The sequence below is a fragment of the Archocentrus centrarchus genome, chromosome 14, assembly GCF_007364275.1.
Source record: "Archocentrus centrarchus isolate MPI-CPG fArcCen1 chromosome 14, fArcCen1, whole genome shotgun sequence".
In the NCBI taxonomy this organism is placed as follows: domain Eukaryota; kingdom Metazoa; phylum Chordata; class Actinopteri; order Cichliformes; family Cichlidae; genus Archocentrus; species Archocentrus centrarchus.
In genome coordinates, this window is record NC_044359.1 from 12,309,514 (window position 1) to 12,334,585 (window position 25,072).

At 39.9% G+C, this 25,072-nt stretch overlaps 1 protein-coding gene across 1 annotated transcript in view; it reads left to right on the forward strand.

Moving 5' to 3' along the window:
- zbtb16a (zinc finger and BTB domain containing 16a) overlaps positions 1 to 25,072 on the forward strand; it is a 136,831-nt gene that overhangs the window by 77,823 nt on the left and 33,936 nt on the right. Inside the window, exon 4 of the mRNA XM_030747115.1 lies at positions 5,367 to 5,453. Within this exon, the coding sequence (XP_030602975.1) occupies positions 5,367 to 5,453 (87 nt within the window). The remainder of the gene's footprint in view (positions 1 to 5,366; positions 5,454 to 25,072) is intronic.

Genomic DNA, 25,072 nt, shown 5'->3' on the forward strand with positions numbered 1-25,072 from the left:
TAACATTGGGATCAACATAGTGGCCTACTTTTTGTTTTGTTTTTTTCCTTGCTGTGAGCACAGACAGGCTCTGTAACACTTATGTTTAATTCTGTGATTGTCTTTGATAAAAGATTCTGTTTAGACTGTGATTCCCAACGGGTGGGGGCGGTGGGAGTGGGGGCATCTGTTGCAATCTTAGCATATATGCTCTACCTGTGAAAGTGGGTTTGGACAACAAGTGTCAAGTTTGTGATTTATATATACATATATATAATATTTTTTTTTTTAGAAAGCTTCTGCTGCAGGAAAACAGAACTATCAGCCCAAACAAACAAGGCCTTTCTATGTCTCTAACAAATTCTTTTGAATGAGAAGGGCTTCTGAATGGTGGCATTATGAGATCACATTGCTGAACTCGATGATGTGAGCATGGTGATGTACACTGTGTGTGTGCGCTGTTGCACCCGAATACGTTAATCACACCCATAAATACACAAATGGGCAGTAAGGTTACTTTCTTCCTCTTAGCATCATAACAGAACAGTGTTTTTTATATTAGACTCGAATTTCATGCTCACATGGAATGAGTGTAATAGCAAATAAGACATTACACCATCACCACATTATTTAGGGAAATTGGAGAATGAGCACTTAGTGTGTCAGGGGAAATTACAGGCAAGGGAATGCACCATCACTTTCTCTGGAGGCTGTGGGCATATCCCCAGTCTTCATCACATCTACATGTAAAAAATGCTGTCACTGCTGGGGGAAGCCCATAGCTGTTAAGTTTACTGTAAGTAAAACACCCTGTAATACCTAAAGTCAACCACGCGCAACGTAATCACAATTTTAATGTGTAGAACACAAACAACAGAGTAACACGGAGGCTTAAACGGTGAAGAGGACTGTTTCTGCAAGATGGGGGCCCCACATCTTATTATGGGAACATAAAGCTGACACAGGATGCTTATTCTGTGTGTGTGTGTGTGTGTGTGTGTGTGTGTGTGTGTGTGTGTGTGTGTGTGTGTGTGTGTGTGTGTGTGTGTGTGTGTGTGTGTGTTACTAATGGTTCTTCACCTAAAAAAGGATTGTTGATGCACAATAATAGCTTTGCAGATTAACTATGAAAAACTGTTTTATACTAGACTTTATTTGCATTGGCTTGACCTTCATGTTGGACCCAGTATGTGTGTATGTATGTACAGTATATAGAGAAAGCTTACTTGCTGGGTGAGGACCTCTCTTGTGCTTGTTCTCTTTTACAGTATTTTATGAAATAACTGAGCCAAACTGCTGTGCAACAACAGTTGTGTAATATTTTATAAAGCAGAACTGAAAAAGGAAGTGGCTTCAGTGGCATGTGGCACCTGATCACCCTTCTATCCCTATCTCCCAACACCCGTGCACACACAAACACACACACACTAACTCAACATTGGTTGTGCAACTTTTATTATGTCAGCTAAGGGCTGAATCTGTGGCACAGGAGTGACACAGGAGTCCCTGCTAACAGTGCAGATGAGGCACATCTATCATTTTGCCTTTCTGATTTTTGGATGGTTACATTTTATTTACATCACATTATTTTTTGAGTGTTCATTCATTAAGATATTTCCTGCTGAGCTGCACTGGGATGTCATCATTTTTGTTATGTTTTGTGAAAATATCACTCAGTTAAAGATCAGGATCATTTCAGTGTTAAAATAATCTTCCTTTAGACTCTACATTGAGAATTTGAAAGGGCCCCCCGGTAAGACAGTAGTTTATTATTTCAGAACCCAAATCACAAGGGTAACAGAGTGTGTCCCCTCTGTCCCTACACCCCTCTGCCTCTAACTAACAAGTTCACCCTCTTGTGATCAAAGGGGCCTCAAGATTTATCACTTTAATTTGGCACCAAAAATGGCTAATGGAGGCTGTTACCAAGTGGAGGGCCCCCCGTTAGCACTCAGCTGGCTAACTAGAGTGACGGGCATCTGGCTGGGTGGCTGCCTGGCGGTGTGTACCCTGGATTCTTGTTCTTCCACTTTTCCTCCCCCCTTTTGCCCTACATTGACCTCACACAACTCCATTCTCCTTGAAGCAAGGCACCATGCAGGCATTTCCTGACAATTTATGTCCTTGTGCCACAAGCAGGGGCATGCCCTGCACTAAAATCCTATCCCTGGCCCATTTAGCACACGCCTCTTGGCCTCCCAGAAGAGTGGTTATAGTGCACCACTGTCTCTGAGGCAGAATCATTACTTACTGGTTACTATGCAAGTGTTGAACTGACTACCTTGTCGTTATTGCTGTTGTTTATTGCAGACATGAATGAATGTAAAAGTTCAGATTTCCTACAGATCGTGTATTTTACAGTAGGCCCACAGGAACATGCAACAGCACAGTTAACAGCACATATGCTCACATCTGGAAGCTGCAGCACACAATCACAGTTTGATCTGATGGCATCTGAAGAGCCCATCTAGGCCATTCAAGGGCACCTGGTAATAAATTTAGAGAGGCTGTAAACTGAAACTGTATTTCTTATATCTTACTTATTAAATGATTGCTTGTTTTTTATTAGCAAATTTCAGTTTATTGCAAATTGATTTTCATAGATCAGGGAAATTAGATTGGCCCAGTACCTATCTGGAAGAAGACCTTCCATGTTATGTGAAATGGTGATCTGTACAGTAATGTATGCACATGTGCATATGCATGTGCTGGACAGGCTGTAAACACAATGCAGCTTCTATATCATATGTAAAGACATGAATGTGTATTTACTTTGAGCTCTGATTAGTCTCTCAACAGCATATGATAAAAGTGAAGCCACAGTTGCAGTCATAAAATTGTCTCACTTGGTCTCTGCAAGGGCAATCAATGAGCTCAAATCAATACAAGAAAAAGTCCGATGAAGGTTAACAGAGCAACTGCAACCTATAAAAATAATAATTACGGTTCTGACGATAATTAATCAGAAGTTAAAGTAGCAATGGCAGCACTATGCGATTAATGCAAATCAGGGACATCAGTGGGGCTGAGGGGGAGGGGGTTCTATCTACATCTTCACTACATGTCTTGTTCTCCAAAGGTTAAGTGGATGCTTTTGCCAGCTAATTCAGCCATATGCTCATCTGTGCATTTGACACCAGCGCACCATACGCTCAAACAGCAAATTATGCCTCTTGAATATGCATCCAATTAATGAAGGCATTGCTCCCCAGCTCAGTCTCTTTAATCAAAAGTTGTTTAATAGAAATGTATATCTTGTGACGTTGCAGATAAATGCAGGACGTGCCAGCTTTATAGGTCGCATTACAGTGGCTTATGATCCAGTCATGCTCACTTCTGCAGCGTACCATCTTTTGCATAACTTGTTGCATAAGCATGTTCTGGCAGGCACACTCTGTCATGTACGGTCCGTGTCATTTCTGCTTTTGGTAGGGCTCATTACAGTACAGGCCGTTCCCTAATGTCACTGCGGTTGCAAAACCACACAAGCCATCTCTCCCTGACTTTTTTTTTTTTCTGTCATCTAAGAATTGGCTTCCTGTTTTCATTGTGTTCTCTTTCTCTCTCTGGAGGTGTCGTAACCCAGGAGGCTGTGCCAAGAACAAACCAAGGTCTAGTCAGTAGAGATTGCTCTGTGCTTGCACTGGAAACAGACACACACCCACACACACACGCACAGCCATTTTCTACACACAATATCCAGATGTTAAACTGTGTGTTTGATGTGTGAAGTGTGCGGCGTGTACGGTGCTCATTGCCGTGCAATAAAAAGTTGTTTGCCTGAGCCTGATCTGATGTACCCTTCCACAGCACACTTCCTTTTTTTTTTTTTTTTAATTGTTGTACAAGGTTGTACACATTCATAATATGCAGGTGAACATGGCAATTCAGACCACAGCTCAAGGGCTATATACAATACTTGATGTACTTGAATTAACAGAAGTAAGGTGTGATGTGACAAAAGTGCAAGAGCACACAGTGATAACTTCATGGTTTTGAGTCAAGAGCCTACTTCAAGTTCATGCCAGTTATGTATATTAAGCTGGTGCGATTTGTGTCTGCACAAACACTGTTGGTGTAGAAGTTAGAAAAATTTCACATTCACAATAGCTAACATGGTGACAAGCGTATGTTAAAAACCAGCCCGGCCTCACCAGAAAAACAACAACGGTGGTTAATTTTTAAAGGTTAAAGTGATTCCGTCTCTGTCAGTGTCCTCGCATGTGAAGCGTCCAGCCTTTTCAGAAAGCAGGAAAATGGAGGATAAGCGTGTTGCAGATGGGAGAAGTTTGCCTTTTGAACATATGGCTGTGAAAGGCTCTATTTAACACAGACCATTGTGTTTTTCTAACCCCATTCAAATCTGAGTCTCCTGAAAGTCTGTTGTTTGATCCAGACGCCACCTCACCTCTCTCCAAATGTGGGTATTTTGCTGCTTCGCAGTTTTGAAATTCACCAGCGATCGACTTGATCTGTCACTTAGAAATGAGGATGTGTTGGTCACAGTAACAAGGGCCTGTTTTTTAACTATTTGAAATTGGGGGGGGGGCAATCCGACTACATTAGTCAGAAAAGGAGATGACACCTTCTGCCACTTGCATATTCATTAAATCTGGAGCTGAATCTGACTGTTCTGAAGGTGGAATAGACTGACTCATCGAGTAACAGAGCTAATTGTAATGCAGGCTTAATTATATTGTAGAGTCCACCCATTAATCAATCAGAAGTTGGAAAAATATTCCTCTAAATTCTTAAAAAAAAAAGGGTGAAATAATGTTAAAGTCTGATCTTTGAATAGTGCTGCAAAAAATTGTCAATCATTTTTCAACATCAGTGCTCCACCAGATCAGATAGAAAGTGATTATTTCTCATCAGATTACAATATTTTGACAATTCTCACACAGGATGTGCATCAAGGTAGTGGTTGCAATTATAATGATCTTAAACCTGCATTTATTCATTCGGGTCCTCTCCACGTGGCGTCTGTTCTCAGTCAGCCTGAAACCTGATTATTAAAGCTCTACCAGTGCTTTTTCAGGCCAGTAGCAATTTTGATATTTTTCTAGTTGAAATACCTTAAACTGGTATATTAGTAAATATCCTTTTGTAGCATGGTCAAACATAACTCTGAATTTTTTGGGGGAATTAATTATGAGGAGCGCATTTTATCATTGGAGAAAAGCTTTTACATTACTAATATCTTTAAAGTGTAAAGCAATAGTAAAAAAAAAAAAAAAAAAAAAAAACACGTCAGTGCTGACAGTTTGGAGTCAATTTTATTTCCTTAATTTGTCTCATCTCAGCTTTAAAATGCCCTGTTTCCTCTCCCCGTTTCATGCATATTTTCTCAGTGTGTAATAAGCATCCACTTTCTGTCTCTTGTCCAGCTGGTGAGAAGGCCATAGTTTGTGACCAGTGCGGCGCCCAGTTCCAGACAGAAGAATCCCTGGAGGCTCACCGGCAGATCCACACCGGTATGAGCACACACACACACTCAGACATGTCATCATGACCATGCACACAAACAGAAGGATTATGAGCTTCTCTGCTTGATTTTGTCCTGAAAGTTCCAGCTTACTGTGCTCTCCCTGCTTATTTATGAAATAGGCTGTACATACTGCGAGTTAAACAACTGGCATATTTAGTGAGAAATTCTTTTAACCCTGTAAAAATGAAATAATTGCCAGAAAATTCTGATTTTTTTTTTTTAAATGAAGTGTTTATTAAACCTCCAGACAGATTAACAAAAATTGCATATATGAGTTTTAATTTGATAATTTTTTTGCTGCATTCATCATTTTTATGCAGGTTATTGCTTAAAGTAGAACTGCATGTCTCTGATTGGATAAATCAGGTTTTTCAGGGGAAAAAATCACGTTGATGATGTAAAGGTTTCAAAAACTCAAAATGGTGAGGAAAGCGGCAGAAGTATAGTAATCAGATCAAATTAAAAATGAGAAAAGTTGAGACCTGGTTGAATTTTCTAATCTCAGAAACTATTTGTACTATTTAAAACCAAACAGTATTAGTGTAGATGAACCCTCCTTCAGCTGTCTCTGGCTAACTGGAGCCATGGATTGAGAGATAGTTCGCATCATCTTGGATTAGTCCTACTTGCCCTAAATCAAGGCAGGCCCAACAGTAATCAACAAACCACGAAAACTTGGCAGGCCAAAGTTGTTTATCAGTGCTCAGCTATGAAGATGGCAAGACGAGGATGATGCAGGTGCCAAGATGTAAATGGGAAGAAGTAAATCCCCCTTCAGCAGATGTGTGATGGCCCCAAAATGGTTTTAATGCTTGTGATGAACTCTTTAATTTGGGTGCTGGATTGTGTCTCAGATTGCCACCACTTTGTTCTGGACATGGTGCACCTTGAATAAGTTCTGCAGGATTCAGTGTTGTTTCATGCTTGCGTGAATGGGAGGCCTTTATTTATTTATTTTTACATTTATACCTTTTTATAGATTTTGAAACATTTTAGAAAATCACTCCACAATAATTTGACCCTGTCCTGGAGTCCCTCTCTGTTGCTAATTTGAGGGTTGATGGAAAATTTTGGTGCATAATTTACAGCTCGGGAAAAAAAAAAAAAAAAAAAAAAAAAAGCAAGGTGGTGCAAAGAGGTTAATTTTGACTCATAGCTGTCAGGATATGCGTCATAAATATTCCATGTGAAGCAGTACTTTAGGTTGTTTCTATACTTGCTATTTTATACTCAGATTTTGTCAATTATGTCTACATGTTTTAACTGAATGTATATTGTTCACATATTTCACCCAGGGATGTGAATAAGTGTAGATTTTGTGTTAATGTGGGGTAGCATGATGTATATATGTGGTAATATATTTTTACAGCAACCTGTTCATCACATTTTGATGTCTTTTGTACTTGTAGACACTTTGGCCTAATGGGTACATTGACAGAAAGGTCAAGGGATTCCCAACAAACCAATCAACCTGGCCGTGTCAGCCATTCCCCAAATTTATCAAACAAAAGGAAATGAGAGACAAGAGTGCTGCCAAAGCACTCTGAGACCAGAAGCAGATCTCAAAAATAGCCACACTTTATCATTATCATCTTGTGTTTTGTCCTTCATCTGAAGCCATGACCCTCAAGCTCCCAGTAGAAGCTCTCTGCGAGTGGCTATACTTTCTCTTTGCTCTACCACACACACAGAGACCTCCTCAACATTTGACAGGGGAAGGTGGGGCAATGTAGTCAGGATTTGGTGTGGGGGGGTACTACTCCTAAGGGGCATGCCCTCAGCCAATCAGCTCATTGGAGGTAAAAAAGGGTTAAACGAGGCTAATGATTCAACAGCCATAACAGCGGAAAGGAGCACTCTAAATATAGGCATTCCAGTCTGGAACGAATGGAAGGGGTTGCAGGGGGCAGCCGCAGCTAGAGCCAGACGTGTCTTCCAGCCAGACAACTGGAGCAGCAGCACCAGTAATAGCATAGTAATCATCCATGTGCCGGCCTTCCATGTGGAATAAGAGTGTGGAAAATCGGCTGCGGTGAAATGATGAGCCACTTTAACTGCACCCTCTGATTTTCAGTTTCACTTTCTCTTTCTTTATGGTCATTGGCCACTGTACACTTACAATGTGACATGCACGTCTCTGAATTTGAACAATTGACCTTTGACATTCCCATTCTGAAAGCAAGGCCCTTTTTCAGCATGAATTTCTAAGAGTCTTGTTAATGCAAATTACATACGTGTGCGTTTGGTATCAAACTCGGCCAGGAACAAGAAGCGCTCCGGGAGCAGAAACCTCCGTCGAGACAGCTCACTCTCTGCTCAGTGTTTCCTTTTACGGGAATAGTATTGTATTTTGTATATATTCATTTTATTTTCTTAGTTCTTTTAAAACGTACTTCAAGAAGTAGTGGAGTAAAAACAAGTGCAAAGAGCAGGCTTTTGTTATTCCTCCTATTGAAACCCAAATACCAGAATCATTTGCTACATGTTGCCAAAACAAAGGCAGCAGAATTTAAGCAGAGTTTTAACGATAAATGACATTTTCTGAATCTTTGACCTTATTTGACCTTGAAGAAGAGGTCAGAGATCCCAAATAACCTGATATTTAAAATCCCCATACTGTATATCATTTCCTATGTCATTTCCTATGTTCCTATCAATCTATTGACCGTAAAGGAGTGGTCAGAGGTCAAATGTAACATGATATTTTAAATCTTTATACAGTACTTTTTATATGTTGACACTTGTAAGAATCATAGTTTCTGAGTTAAAAGGCTTCTTGTCACTTTGTGACCAATAAGTCATTAAGTTGACCTTGAAGACCTCGGTGCATTTGAGCCAAATATTAATGGATCGTTAACATGACCCCACATAACGCCACAAAGTTTTATTAGAAAGTTGTTGAATTGTTGTGCTTACAGACAGGATGACACGAATTCACCCAAACACTACAAAAAAAATAATTTGACCTGAATATGATTGGGTCTCAAAAAAGTCAGTTGTTGGTCCCATTATCATTTCTTCTAGGTGTGTGCATCGTTTCCTTCCTTGTTTCTGGCATGTTTTTGATTTGATATGCATATGGTGACATTCAAAGATTAATCATTCACGTCGCGGTTGACGGCATGTAGCAAGTTGGTCCGCGGTCACAGAATGAGTGATGTAAACAAATGTTTTCTCTGACTGTAACCAGTGAAAACTGTTGTCAGGAGAATTCTCTATATATCCAGTTTCAAATGGGGTGCTCCTGGGGATAGGCAAGAATGAATGAGATGCTATAGAGCTGGAGCTCTTTTTTTTCTACCAATTTGTTTGTGACAGAGGAGGTTGATACCATACATACTGTATGATTATAGATTTTAGATTTTTTTCAGATAGTTAAATGCCTTTATGTAAATATTAGAGATGGAAGTCCGTTTACAGCATTTGCCATTTTGATCTCATGCGTCAGATGAGCAGCGGCCACCTGGTAGCAGTGTTTTGATACAGCTGTACTCTGAGCTAAGTTATAGTTATTGTTTGGAAATCATTAAGTGACCAATCAGCGTGTACTAGCAGAATGCTAGCCTTTTATGGTTTCCCTGTAAGATAGGGAAAATTTCTATCAATTCTGTATCAATACTGTACTAGCAAAAACAGAAAATTCTGGCTTTGATCTCTAGAAGCAGATGTAATTTATTATTTTACTAATTTAGTTCCATTCAAAAGGACTATCTCAGCCCTCGAGGTGAAGTGTTCCTAATTTTGGTACATTGGGATTTATGTTGAGTGAAAAAGTCTCTCTGCAGATCCACTCTGCTTTGACACTCTCCTGTAATGCTGTGCTGGTTGTGTGAGATGGCAAATGCTATAATTTGATGCTACTTTTAAATGAGAAGAATGAAAACCTTTAAGTTCTAAGAATATCTTTGATGGCTAAAAAGGTTTTAAAAAAGAGAGAGAGAGAGAAAGGAAAAGCAAATATACATCAGATTAGTTTGAACTTAAAAACAAATATGGATATATTTATACAGAAATCTGTGTACAGTACCCAAGACACAAAATATGAGAGAGGGCATCTGGTGGAAGCAGGGGGTTACTGTTGGCCATCAAAGCTAGTTTTGATCTCTGCCTGCCTCTTGGCAGTGCTTCAGCCCTTGGCTAATGTTCTCTGATGACAATATTTGGCCTCTAAAACTGTGGCTGTTTCTTGCTGCTTTGAATGGGAACTATTGTGGCATCTCTTCTGTTGGCCTGATCAGCTGCAGTCTGACTCAACCTCTGTCTCTTTCTCACTTTGTCTGTCCATGGCTTATTAAACAGCTGCCCATGCACACACCTCTACCTTACTCAAGCTGCCTTATGTCATCCGATACATAGCAAGTGCTTATCCAAAACCATGGGATAGTTTGGAGGCTGCTGAGGCATTCCTGAACTTGTCGGCATTCATAATGGGCAAGCTATTTTGCATGTGTGTGCAAGTGGCGGGGAGAGGGGGAGTGGGGGCTGGATGCCAGGGGAAGCAGCATCAAAACATCATGTGGCTGCTTTTATCAATTGAACTCGTGCAAATACACATGCACAGGCACACAATACAAACTACTCCCTTCTTTGGCAGTGTTGTGAAACACGCAGACGTGCACACAAATCCAGGAATGCCAGTGTTTTGGAGCTGAATGCACTTGTGAGTTGCATTACATCTACTGATGGTTAATTTTTGTCACATATTTTCCCAAATTGGATGGTAGAGTCTCTCCCTCTCAAAACTGGGACTCACTTCATGGCTTTTGTGAGCAAAGAACGCAGTCTGTCTGGCTTTCATGGAGCTCTTGTCTTTAACAAAAATACTGCTGTCACTTAGCACGGTAACACACCGACTGCTGTCCCTCAGCTCTTAACCAGGGTATGTACTGATGCAAGTCTTCCATAAGTCCTAACCTTGCACTGTTAGCTATCTTGCCAAGCAAATGTAACATACAGACATGATTTTTTTTCTCCTTTATGGTGAACACTTCACTTTCATAATGTGGTTGTCAGGTGATTGACAGGAAGCAGGTATGGATGTGGATCAACCAGAAACCGCTTTTTTAAAGCTGTGTATGCAGGTATGAGTTGTCACAATTCCCCAAATTTCAGTGAGATATTCAATTAATCAAAGTTTTTGAATAGCACATTTGGTATAAACTATATATATATTTGGTTGTTGATCAGAATCTAAGTTGGCATGCATGGCATAACATACAAACAGGAACATCGTCTTTTCCACTGGGAACACTTGCAAGCACCCAGGTTAGGTTATTTATTTAGTCTAAAACTGTTGTTTCAATGTCAGCATGAGCATCAAATTTTGTTATTCTACTGATAATGTAGTTTATCACTTTTAATTATTTATTTTTATTTGGGGGTGGGGGAGTGTAATGTTAATTGTTATTGAACTTTACCAAGTTAGTTATTAATCCAGACTATGCAAAATAAATTTGGCTACAGTCAGTGTATCTGGCAGAAAAGCTACAGCAGCCCATCGATGCTGTGCAGAGTGTCATTTCCTCTTTGTGATCAGCTGTAAAGTTTTTCCAAAGCTATTTTAATTTGGATTTTGTTCCACACCATAATATCACATTGTGAAACTGTTGTGCTCATTTAAACATGACCGCTTCCAACGTGTCATTTTCAGTTAGCATTTCCAGTAAAGCCGCTCCCTTTCGGTCTCTATAAGAGTGTTCTCAGCTCTGAGCTGCTGTTTTTCACACAATCTGTACTTCAGCTATCTTTATCTCTCTTCTTGTCATGGGATTATTTTCATCAGCACCATCATTTATATGTTTTCTATTGATAAACCCACCACACTCACATTCCACATGATTAAAGTGCAGCTTGGTGCTGAAAAGCAAAAGGTCACAATATGTGCACACAGAAAGTTTCTCTCACACACACACACACACACACACAAAATGCAATAAATTGAAATTAAAGTAGATTTTTACTATTAGGGATTCATTTTACAAGCCCTGCAGTTCATTCTGAACCATATATCCACAAATGCACACTTTGTAATCTGCAGTGGAATCAGCACATTCAAGTGCCAAATTAAAGTTACATTCAGTATGAATATAGCTCTAGAAACAACAGGGACTGATCTCCCATGTGACTCCCATAGAAATTAGTTTGCAGTCCAAAGACCTCAGAAGAATTTGTTGTCTAACTGTTGGTGTTCCTGTTTATACATGAATCATCTGTATGTGTCCTCACACACACACACACACACACACACACACACACACACACACACACACACACACACACACACACACACACACACACACACACACACACACACAGCAGCACCAGAGAAAATCCATGTATAATGGGAGGGGGGCTCTTATTCTTTTCGCTTTCTTTCTCTCTCTTTTTCTTTCTTTATCTCCCTCTGTCTTTTTTTAACGTCTCGTAATACAGGGAAAATATGCAAACCATGGAGTGGCAATAGTGGGTTTAGCCAGTGGGAACACAGCGTGATTCCAGCAGGCCTCGGCCGCAGAGTAAACACTTTCTTTTCTCAAGCCAGAAATAGTTTGGCTGGATAGAGAGGGCTGGAAAGGGAGGGAGGGAGGGGGGAGGGGGGTGTACAACAAGGGTATGCTGGTCAGAAATAAGGAGCACTTTTAAGCCACATTATTTCTTTTATCTTTTTCTTCCTAGTAAATTCTTCACACTGGTGGCCTCGCAATCATTTGCTTCAAATACAAAAAGACACACACACACACACACACTCTCTCTCTCACACACACACACACAGAGTCCAGTCATGTCACTCAAGCAAATTAGGCCAATGGCAGTGCTACACAGGGGTCACGTCAAAAGTGCCGATTGTCTCAATCACATTAGTCCAGCACTGGCATCTGTTTAGCATTTAGTTAATTGTGATGTTATTAAGTTGTCAGTGAGCATTAGGGCGGCAATAAGCAAAGCAAATATTCTTCCAGGCCAGGCAGGCAGCGCTACACATGTGTTGCTGATACTGCGGACAAACAGGCGCATATAGGAAACAAGCGTGCAACCCCCTGGACACTCTAAGTGTGGATAGTTTTGCACTCAACCTTCTGATTGCTCTTAGCTGCTGTCTGCTGTTTAAATGAAATGATCACGAGGAAGATACAATGAGCGTGTTTATGAGTCGTTTCAGTTTAGTGCAGCTCTCCGTCAAAGGGCAGATGTGCATTAGCATTATGACTTCTGATCACAAAATGCTGGCGTGTTGAGCTTCCTGTTGGTGTCATCTGGTGAGTCAAAATGCTGATTAGCACCATGCTAATGCTTGTTTTTTCAGCATCCCACTCATAATTGAGCAAGCTGTCCATGGTCGGAGGCAGATTATCCGTCTGCCTGTCTGTCTGTGCGCGGCTGGTGAGACGGCTCACATGAGGCATTTTGGGTCACAGTGGCCATCAGGTGCCATGTTCGCCGTGGCAGGCCAACAGGAAGACTTGCACGGGCATAATGTTGATAGTATAACAGGAAATTGCTGGAAAATGGTGTCATGTTTGATCTGTATGACACTGAACTCTCCATCGGGGCACAAATGGGGGGTGTTCAGTGGAAGGTTTTTATTGTCTTTATTTTATTAGATTTAGGCTATGGTGTGTACAAAGTATTTGTCAAACATTTTCATATTGCTTGTTTGGTCAAAAGGATTCGCATTTCAAAATAACAAGCTTTGTTTTATTTGTGTTTTGTTAGATAATTGACAGATAATTAAGTTTCTGTGGAGCTATATAGATCCGTGCACCGAGGATGCCCTCATCTTTCGAGCTGCGTTCAGTTTATATTCACCCAGTTCTATTTGTCATTAAAATGTCTCTAATCTGATCATTTAAGCCCCCACAGTTCACTTTACCCGTGTCTCTGCAAACAAATACCTCTGTCTTGCTGCCTTCCTCGATCTCCCCCTCCTTGGCACTCAGTCTCTCTCACTTTCCAAAATAAGAAGAGTACAAGTGGTCAGAGACACTATCGGAGGCTAAATTAAATCAAGCAGCACTAGCCTAGACTACAGTCGCTTCTGCTACTAACCTCCTCCTTCTCCCTCAGCAAACAAATTTTTCCTCAGATAAGATCTAAATGAGTTTTTCCAGGCGGAGGAAGATCCTCTGTTTGGCTGATGGATACTGAGCAGGGGTGCAGTGTGACCAGCACCCGGTAGTAATCATCCGCCACAACCATGAGTGTTATGCACAGCAGCCTATGTGAATAGAGGATGTGTGGCTTGTGTGTAAATGAGATAAAATGTGTGAATGAGAGCTGGCACTGCTACATTTCCCTGCACCCAGCTTCATTCATTGAGAAATACCCAACTGGGCCCCTGCACTGCAGAGCTTCAGTGGCGAGGCTTAGTGTCATGGTGGGCACAGTCGCATTGAGGCATCGCCACAGGAAACCATGGGACAACAGCATGTCAGACAGGGAGGTAGTATTCTTATAAGGGGAAAATAGGTGGGTGGGATCCAGTAGCAAATTGGGATGTCCATAGTGGTGCAACAGTCTGGCTGCGAGAGAATCCCCACATGGATGGATCATTGTAAAGTACGGACAGCAGCCACACATCCAGAGAGACCAATAAAATGATGTGGTATGGGCAGAGGGAGGGTGGGCAGTGGGGGCGGATTATAGACTTCCAGAGGGCTCTGCGATTCACGGCCCATAAAATGGAAGTCAGCAGGACATGCTGCAAATCTGGCCAGCCAATATCCACCATCCCCTTCTTCCCTCTTTCGACCCTGAGGATGCGTCTTAGCTGTACGTCACAATGCAACCCCAGTGAGCACATCCCGTTGTCGGACAATCTTAACTCCCTTGGACGCCGCTATTCTCCCTGTTACATTTGCATGTCAGCCGCTGCGGCTTTGTCCAAGATCTGCTTGGTTAAGGAAAAAAAAAAAAAAAGGATAGAAAAGTAAAGAGACAGAACAGTGGAAATCAACGAAGGCCTTTTCCATCCAGAGAATTAAAAGGCCGCTTTTGTTAGGAGGTTCCCTACTTTCAGATATCCCATCACATTTTAACCTTGGCAAGGCGAGGACTTTGAATATAAAAGGATTCGCCCAAGAGAGTGAAAGAGAGAAAGAGATGTGGAACAGTGGCCCAGCGTCAACAATAGTCAGGGTTCTTTTGTCCACAGAGTTATTTGAAGTAAATCTCCCTTTGTAATTAGATTGGAACTGTTTGTGGACATCTTAGGAGAGCGCGTCAGTGTTAAAACAGCAACGCGCGAGGGCCATTTTAATTTACAGTGCAAATACCTTTCGATTAGCGTGGAGAGAGGCGGGGGAGCAGGGACTGAGAAGGAGGAACAATAGAGGAGTCTTTCAAGCCTTTTCTTTTTGTTGTTGTTGTTTGAGAGCGGGAAGAGGTTCGAGCAGCTCTCCTGTGTTCGTTAATTGTGAAGCAAGGAGATTAGTACGAGTGCTTCCAACCTTTCACCCCAAACAAAGGAGCCATCAGATCCAGTTGCCTAGTGACACGGGGTTTCACACCAGCAAATTTAGCCACTGCCTTCACCGCTCCCGCTCCTTGTGGTACATCTTAAGAGAAGGAATGAAATGTCCAGACTTTGCCTGTGAACCCCCATGCAAACCATTTCTGTCCCCGTCCATCTGACAGCACCCTTAATGGCAAGACGCAGCCACTCTAATGAAAATGGCCGTTCATCCTCACTCAAAGTCTGTCTCTCAGACTCATATAAAAGTTAATGTACCCGTGACAATGACATTCAGAAGACCGTTTAGCTTTGGACAAATGCTGCATTTCTTGGTGGCAAGAGCAGCCAGGCACACAGAAATGTCCTTTTACACTACGTGCAGCTCAATCAAAGGGCACTTAGCGGTGTCATATTGATTATGGGAGCTTAACCCCCGTCAATCTCTGATGGGTCATTTTGGCAGCCTTCCCATTGCTTCAATGAATATGCCTGCCTCTAAAGGAAGAAAGGGGTTTCCTCATGTGAAGTCGATGATGATGATGGCAGTAAATATGTGTGTTTATCAGAAGAAGACAGTCTGTATCTGTGTACTGTATGGGATTTATGTCTTTCTCTGACTTTGACTTGAGTCAGGAGAATAATATTCAAACAAAAAAGCACAGATCCTGGACCATCTCAGTTATAAAAATGGCATTTAGACTTACTGCATTCAAATGGAGGGATTATGCATTATCAGCAGCCAGTTAATGGCATTTCTCTATCAAAAAAAAAAAGTCATGAATGAGCTGTTTGCAAACCAAGTTATGAGATTAAACCCAGTCAAAGAGGTTTTATTGTGACCTTTTTGAAAATTCACGTTATTTGTTGTCCATTGTTTTTATTTGTATTTTACAGCAGTCCATAAAAAAATAATAGCTAAATATGTCCCCATTTTATTCCATCAAATTGGAATTTTCTGACTGGAGAAGTCTTATCTGTGGTCTCTAAATGTTCCATGTACTTTTTTCAGGGAAACTACAGGACAGACACGGAAGTTTGTCCTCTTTCTGTTTCCCAATATGTCCCATAAACTCTCGCTGTTAGAGTAAAGCCCAGGTCACTTGGAGGATCAGTTTTAGGACACGTTTTGGGCGAGACGCTACAGCTCTGTTTTGCTTTCGTCTCATTGACTAATTGAAAGAAAGCACATTTATTTTTTTATTTTTCCGCATTTTGTCTACGAACATTTACTAATTAACATGTATTTAATTAGATAACGCCTCATTTCTATATTTATTCATAACATTTCAAAAAAAAATTGTAATGCAGATTTTGTTGAAATCTGCAAGTTACATATTTTTTATCCATAACTAATGGTTTCCAAGAAAATATCTGGGATTTTACAATATTTTCTGGGATTTGTCTTTTCTTCTTGTTCAGTGAAATCTGCACTTCAGTAGGACAGTTTTTCCAGTGTCCTTTTTTTTGTTACAAAGGGAATATTTCATATATCATTAAGAGCCTGATTTATTTTGGAATACATTTATTTTTATTCTGCCTCTTGACAATATTTTCTGTCTTATAGAGTGATAAATGCTTCCATTTATCTAACCCTAACCCTAACCCTAACCCCTAACCCTTACCTCATATTAATGTGTAGTGAAAATTTACACAGCACAACATTTACAACATTTTTTAATTTTTTTTTTTTTTAATTTGCAATATTTAGATTTTTTTCTGGTATTCCATAAAAGTGAGCACACAAGTACATAAGTAGTACATCTTTTGCATATTCAAAGACAATAGTTTAGAAAAGTTGTTACACAGAAAAAATGTTTATCTGAGAGTAAGTTATGAAGCTATACCCCATTAAACGTGTGCAAATACTGCTTTGATGTCCTGTGGTGGCAGCACTTATAATAATTAATAATTACAATAGTGTCCGAACATTATCTTTAGAAGTTATATTAACTCAGACTGTGAACCCGCAAAGGCCCATTTTTGAGTTCATTGCTTCCAATTTTTTTTTTTTTGAAGATTTTTAGTTCTTTTTATACTTTCAATTAGCTTTAATTGTCATTATAATTATGCTGCAGTATTGCTTATTTTTACTGCAGCATTGCCATTCTTGGTAATTCATGCCATTCATGTGAAAAACACAATAAAATAAAATTACTTTATGGTTTGCTTACAGGAAAAAAATAGCACAGTGTATTGAAGTAGATGAAAAGTATTTTACTGTCTATACTTTACTGTAACTCCTAGATGCGTATCATAGGTTATTACTAGTAATATAATTACATGATGATAATAATATTTTTCTTCAACATTAGCCGACATGGATATGTAAATCTGTACAAAATGGACTTCAGTGTGACGGCTACGGGAAAATGAAGGGTAACTCCACCTCAGCTGGTTTGGCTGAGACCATAAGCGGGTGTGGAGCAACTGTCATACTTTAAGACAGTTAGGCGTAAAACAGAGAGCAGGCACTGGGGTGGGATTGTCTTGATGGTGGCCTGCTAGGACAATACTCCGAAAAGGAACTCAAGTGGGACCCATTACACCCCACTGAGGGCAGACTCTTATCACTTAATAGCAGGTTTCCTCTGAGAGCAGATTGTTTTGATAGATGGCACCAAGTCAGGCCTTTGCAAACAGCTGCAAAAAAGACAAACCCAACAGTATGCTAGATAAGGTCTACCATCCTATGAGTGTTCATTTGTATACAGAAGCAAAGCGAACTTTATTGTTTAACTTCTTGGATTTCTTGCCCAGTTACGGTGCTAAGTGTGAACCATTCGATCACCTTCCACCTTGCAACATTCTTGCCACACATTGTGTCTGAAATGCTTTGATCTTTGTAGTTTGATGTTGCATTTGAGTCCTGCGTGGCCTATTTTAATTGATATGTAAATTGTTTTTATAATTTCCTCCCCAGTTTTTTCTGTGTTTCTGAGATGCTCTCTGTAACGCAAGTTTTGATACGTTCTGTTTTATGATTGTTAATCTTTACTCTGAATGCATGAATCAAACACATTAACACTGTAGTTCAGCTGTTAAATGTGCCATTTCCAACTAATTTACACGTGTAATATATATACATATATACACACACTCACAGTTTTTTAAATATACATTCTGACATTGAAACCATGCATTTAAAATCTAAAGAGGCTACCATTTAATATTATATGTATACTATAATATAGGTCTATTTTGTAACGCTGGCTAGAGTTCAGTTGGTTTACTGTAGTAAACGGTCACCTGTAAAGGAAAGGTAAATGAAGGTCATCACTAGAAGCCTTGAGGGACTCTCCAAGAGCACTTCTTTAATCAAGGCCAATGCTCCATTTCAATTTTTTTTATTAAGAAAGCAATTCATAGTCACCAAAATTGAAGCAGGCCCTTCTCTGCACATAATCCACCAAGTTTAATGAAATTTGACTGCATAGTTTTTGCATTATCTTACACATAGAAAGCAAATATTTAGCTAAACCAAATCAAACCAAAATTCATCGTTTACTGAGAATAAAATAAGGGGAATTTAGAAAGACTTAAAAAATTGTGTAGAAAAATGTTATAAAACGATTCACAGCGCTGTAATTTCTCCATCATTTATTGTGTATTTCTTTTGCAGCTCTTTCTTTTTTTAATTTATTTGACATTCTCTTCATTTTTACTATCCCTTTTCATTGGCAAAGCATATTCTGTGTATTTATCAATAACCGACATTTTTAGTGTAAGCAGCAGCAGAACATCCGAGAATAATCTGATCCCTGAAAGAATCAAACCGGGTGGAAGGCTGTTTGAGATAGTTGGAGTGCTTTCATAATTAGATGGTTTTTTGTTTTTTTTTTAAAGAAAATCAGTAAAAACAAATTTCAGTTGCTTTTGGCACTTGTTTACTGCAGACAAATAATTACTAATAACCACAATCCTCATACTAAAATTCAATTTGGTAAACAGGATAAAGTCGAGGACCTGGATGAGGTGGATAACTTGGATAACTCTTTTTTTGATTTTCCACCTTTGGAAAAAAAAAAAAAAAATCTGCCAAGGAATGTTCAGGGGTCTGTCCGCTGGTCTGACTGCGGTGTCCTCTTACAGTCCAGCTGACCAACAGGCTCTAGGAGGTGATTGATTGGGTGGTACTGGGGCCACCAAGGACCCTTTCTGCAGCTTTAGAGGTTAGAGGTCATCTCTTCTGCAAATCTGCTTCCTATTGTACAGTCGCAATACCGGGAGAGCAGTGTCACATCACCCCCTCCTTATTCCTCCCCAGTCCCTCCTCCCTCTCATCTTCACCCTGGGAAAATGGGGGAGGCGTCAATTAAACCTTTTCTCCCTTTTCGCTTCAGTTCTGTCTATCTTCTGAAGTTGCTCTTTAAAAAAAAAAAAAAAAAAAAAAAAAAAGCAAATTCTTTAGGTTCAAATGCAAAGAGGCCAAGCTGCAGCACTGTTAAAAATAGTTTAAGGTTTCCTGAGAATAAAACTAATGATAATGGAGCATACAAGCTGCTGTTGGAACACTCTTTAATGGATTACTTAAGCAAGCAATTAGCAGTACACTAGCTGCTAGATAGCAGCTAAATATCAGCATCTGAATGGTTTAAAATATGTGCTAGTTGTAGTGGTGCTATGTGGCAATTACTCTTCTTAATAGATTGTTGTGAAATTGGTAGGACTGGGGCATTGATACAATGACGACAAAAAAAAAAAAACCATTTCTCCTGCTGGCTTTTGACAAGCTCTCAAACGAGACTCTGCAAAGTTTAAGCTGTATTGTGCAGTCTTCTCCCCACACAATCAAAAGCCAAACCAAAATCTAAAAGCATAACCGACTGATTTGGAGTACTTGATTGGGATTGAAAGTAGTGTAAGGGTTTGGGCTGTGCAGCGGTCTTTACACACCAGAGCAGAGGAGACCGCAGCAATATATAATCCTTTGATATGCAGTCAGTCCGAAGGGTTTGCTGAGGGATAACACTACAATTCAGAAAATGTGGCTGGTCCTTGGCCCTCAGGGGCCAAGCCTTTGTGGTCACAGGACCAGGATTACACTTTAACCTCCACCAGCACAAGCAGCCATCTCCCCCACCCCCTAACTAAGGCCCGGGGTCAGGTGAAAGGCCAGGAATCTTAAACAGGGTAGAAGAGAAGAAAAAAGGGGGGAAAAAAATAGAAAGTCCGTCTTTTTACATCCCAAAATGCAGCGCTTTGACTCAGTCCTGTATTTCATTTGAATTCCACAATTCAGTACTATAGCTTGTGCTTAGATCCAGTCCAATTAGTACATGCAGGGTGTTTCTAGACCTATTTACATCTCTGTGCAAGTAAATGTTAGGAACCTTTTATTTGGTCTCAAAGAGCTCACTTTAAATCTTACTCTGACACAAATAATATTGATCTCTCTCTCCATGAGTGCTGAAACAAATGACACTGAGAAATTGGTATGGGTTCTACATATTTTGTCAAAGTAAGGTGCAACTATAAAAGTACTATAAAGGTAGCATAAAAGTACTTCTAGCTCGTAGCAGCTAGAAGAAGCCAGTCACTAAATCTGATAAACCTCAGCTTTCCCTTTTAAATATATAAAATAAAGTGCATGCATCTGAATTTAGATTCAGGTCTTCTACTAATGAAGCATGTCCTGGTTATACGTCCCATGTGTAGGAAATGTTTAACTTCAGTGAGGACTGTCGTCATTCATAAAAAGAATTGGAGTTTGCATGAATGCCAGTGTTAAAAGATCGGGACTTTTCCAGTGGATGTGCTCTTTTCAGGTTTCTTCTTCCTTTCTGCTGTTTTGCTGCAAACAACGTTTTCTTTGCACGCATCTAACATCCTTCTTTATTTACTTCTTCCAACATGTTGGCAGATTCTGGTTAGAAAGTGTGGAAAACAGGACAATAGGATGACTGAGCTGTTTTTCTTAAGGTCTCCAGTTACTCTGTTTGATAAAATTATCCTGGGAAACCAGATAAAAAAAATCTGCCCTGCCAGTTAAATGATTACATGAGCTAGTTTGAAAATGTAATATTCACTAACTTTTTCCTATCAACAACGCTTTGCTGGTGTTTCAGTGTGAGTTCATGCTCAAGTAAAGAAATGTGAGCATGTGTTTGCTCCACGGACAAACTCTTTGTCACAAAAGTCATTGTGGCTGCGCCGGTATTCCACTTTCACATGCATCAAGTCAGAAGGGCTGGCTCTGTTTGTAGCCACCGCATGTTTTCTCTCCTGCCCACCCAAGTGTGTGAGCAGAGGTTGTGTTTGCGTCTGGTGTGTGTTGCTGTTGAGTGCGTCTGTCAGCTAGTTCGCAGGCCAGATACACTGAGGAAATGGTGGGGTCAAGGTGGGAGTCCCCCCACCCAAACCCCCCAAAAAAGTGTGGATTTATAGCAGTAAGTCTGGGTCAGAGAGCTAGTGGTCTGTCCTTCCCACACGGCGCTATAATTTCCTATTCTCCGACAACAGAGAAATATGGCCTAGAGACATAGAGGTAGAGGAAGAGCCAAAGATAGCGATGACAGGGCAGATGTAAAGTGGTAATATGGGGAGAGGAGGAAGATGTTAACATGCTGCACATTGTTTTCTGATTTTCCACCTTTTCACAATACACCTTTTTGCTCCAAATACCATTTTTAGTCTAATTAAAAAAACAAACAAACAAATTTTTCTTCCTCCAAGTGTTCCCAGGTACTTCCAGGTGCCCCTCTGTACATTTTCTTTCTGTTTATGATCCCATTAGGGTGCACTGTTACTTGTTCTTACCTTTAGGAACCTTGCTTTTGCATGATTTCCTAAATGAACTCCTTTTAGAGTTAATGAAGCCATTCTGTGAATCTTAAAACACTATGGAAATGATTTGTGTATTTAGAAGCTTTTTCTTGAAAAATGCATTAAAATGTTTGAATCATCAAACAAAACAAACCATACTTTTTTCATTACTGTTCAATTCATTGAAAAGTGTGCATGTATGCGTGACTACAGGATTTATGAAATCGAAACGGGAACAAAAACCTGGGAATAGGTGTTGACTCGCCCTAACAGCAGAACCAAAAAGTCATCTGCACTTCTATTTGTAGATAAATGGCTTTTTTAATGTCTCTCTAGTGTATATCCCCCCCCAAAAAAACATAAAATGTGATGTTAGTGAAACCTGTTAGAACAGAATATTCACAAAACAGAGTATACCCTCAGTGACCCCACCCTCCCCAGCACTCTGTAAACAAACACCTGACCCTCTAAACTACCTTCTAATCTCCATTCTCAGTCATTAACTGTCTCAGCCGTGGACACTGAGGCTGTCAAGTCTTACCATATACCATATAAGAGGCTTTTTCCTCTCAAGGCAAACTCCTCTGATCTAGAAGGTCATATGAGGACTTCTCCCCTTCTCTGTTGCTCTGGCTCTCCCTTGTGAGCCAGTGTGTGCATATGTAGAAAGAGGGAGCTCCCCCTGCTGGCCAGAGGCAGCACCGAGCCCTGCACACAGATGTCTCGCACATGCTACCCTGCATGAGCACTTTGCTGTTTTATTCCCACTCATCTGTAACGCCTGTTCTTTATTCAGAGGTGACTTTATGGGGCCGTTTTGTTGCGATCAGTGCTATCATCGCCATTATATGATTATCTTCCACTAATCTCTCCAATGTAATAGTCCTGCAGGACCAATTTCTGGAGCAGGATCGTTTCTTATCTGCATTTTTAGGCAATCTGGGGCAGCAGGCTTCACACTTCTCTCCAGAGATGGAGGCTTAAGATGATAGTCTTTTAGTAATGATTTCATTTCTGCCTTCAGTGAATCCCAATTTGATCATTATGAGCGAGTGTATTCAGCATAGCTTAACGGGATTCTGCAGCGTTTTGGATTAATGCGTGAATTTTCGGCCGTTTACAGTCACTGCACATGAATGTGAGAATGACAGATAGCAAACCTAATACTGTCCAAAAGTCTAAATTTTTTTGGAAGATCATTTTAAAATTAGTTTGAAAACCTCCTGGGTATCATGCTCTTTGTATGAGCTATTTTAGAAACCACAGGTGGGCTCATACAGGTGGTTGTTAACAGTCCTGGCACTGAACATGCTTGTTTTTCTTTCCTCTCTCTTTCTGTCTGAGAAGCTTTTGAGCCTCGCTGAGTTTCTCGACTGCCTTTGATTCTCCCATACAAATGTGGAAAACATGAACCTCCTCTGCTCTCATCTGCCTGAGCAATGTACGCTGCAAAGTGACTAAATCTACAAGCTGCTCATTGATACTGTGATAAGTGAAGTTCCCTGGTGAAAAAGATGAAGATAGGAATTAAATCAAAGCCACAATTTAGATGTGTAGCTGGACTGTCATCTTTTTTCCCCCTTTTCCTCTGTCATGCAAAAATTAAATATTGGCTTCGTGTGAAGAGCGGATGAGCATGTATTAATATTTGGATGTCTGGGTTTTTCTCCTCTCCGTACAGATTTCGTGCTGGATGAATTATAGAGTTTAAGCAGTAACTTTCTAAATTTTTTAAATATGTTTTAGTGCTATCCTATTCAATATGCACAGTGTGCTAACAGCCTCCTTCTTTTTCAGTGTAATTCACTCTAATGAATAAAATATAGGTCATCACAAAGATACAATATTTTCCTGCACCATTAAAGAGAAGCTGATCAATATTTATTGCATTTTTTTTCTCCCTTTCTCGTCATGCAATTCACTGAAATGTGAATAAATAATAGGGTTGTGATCCTCCTAGTTTTAAAGTTCATCTATTAATATTTAGGATATTAGGTCAAGTCCTGCATTACAGATTCCAGTTGAAACTCCAGCTGTAAAGTTCAAGTGATGGAGTTTTAATTGAACCTGATTATATGTATAACTGAGTGTGTTAGCTTCCACATAAAAAATAGTATAAATATAGATAGAAATAACTGTAATTTGGTGCCTAAAAATTAATTCTTCCAGTATTATTTAAAACATTGAGTATTTAAAAAATAGATATACACACAAAGTCTCATATTTAATCCTCCTCCCATCGTCTTCAAGCACGTTTCAGTGTTGATAATAACAGCTGCGTGCATTCACATGCTGAATAATCCCATTCACCTGTTATCTTTATTTATATTCTATTTTAATATTTATGCTCCATTTTTTCCCCCCTGCTACTTGTTGCTGCAGTGAGCCACTTCCTCCCCACAAGGATCATTAAAGTTTCATCCTTTTTTTGTTTCCTTTATTACTATATATCATAGAATAGCCACACACGACTGTATGTAGTAACCACCAAAGGATGCAAATAGATGAAACAAGACCGAGACTTCATCACAACTGTAATAGAAAGAGAGAGCTACACTGAGTGCTTCCCCACCCCCCCAAGCTCCAATCATCCCCACAACCTCAAAATCAATTTCCTTTAAATGGAATTAAGTGAGATTGAGGCACACCACTGTATTAGTTCTTCAAAAAGCAACCCTCCCAGCAACCCTTACGCCCACACGCGCACTTTTTCCTGCTCACTCTAACGGCCACTGCTTTCCCCTCGATGGAGTTTGATCGACACGCAGCTGATCTATAAATAAAGGCTTTTCTTCCAACCCACAAAGTCACGTCGGCCGCTTGCAGTTTGGCTCCAAGGTCACAGCTGCCTCAGCTGCCCGTTATTGCGTTCATTCGCCACTTGTTTGGAAAATGGCTTTAAATGCGCTTTAAGCTAATGTAACGCTGTTATTTGATGGAAATGGACACATAAAAAGAACTAATGAATGCATATTTAAAAGCGCTTAGAGTTTTAAATTTAGCCTCTGATGGGATGCTGTAAGCTTACCTGAATGCCTTTTTAATACCTATAATCGCAAATTTCACTTGAATGCATCACCATAAGTAAGCATCATCTTCTAAATGCTGCATAGAAATGAGGTCTCCTGAATGAAGTCATTAGTTTTTGTGTTGACTGTTTTTTTTGTTTGTTTTTAGACAGAGTGCATAGGAAGCTAAATAATTTCTAATTAATAATTCACTTGCTTAACACCATTTATCAAAATCCAATTAAATTACTTATTTTTTGTCACCTCATTCAACAAGTTACTTAAATTCTCTACATTTCAGCTTTTAGTGCAGTATTGTTACTATGTTATTTACTCTGTTTCCTCATCATTACTTCATTTTTTTTACACAGATTCGCAGTCTGT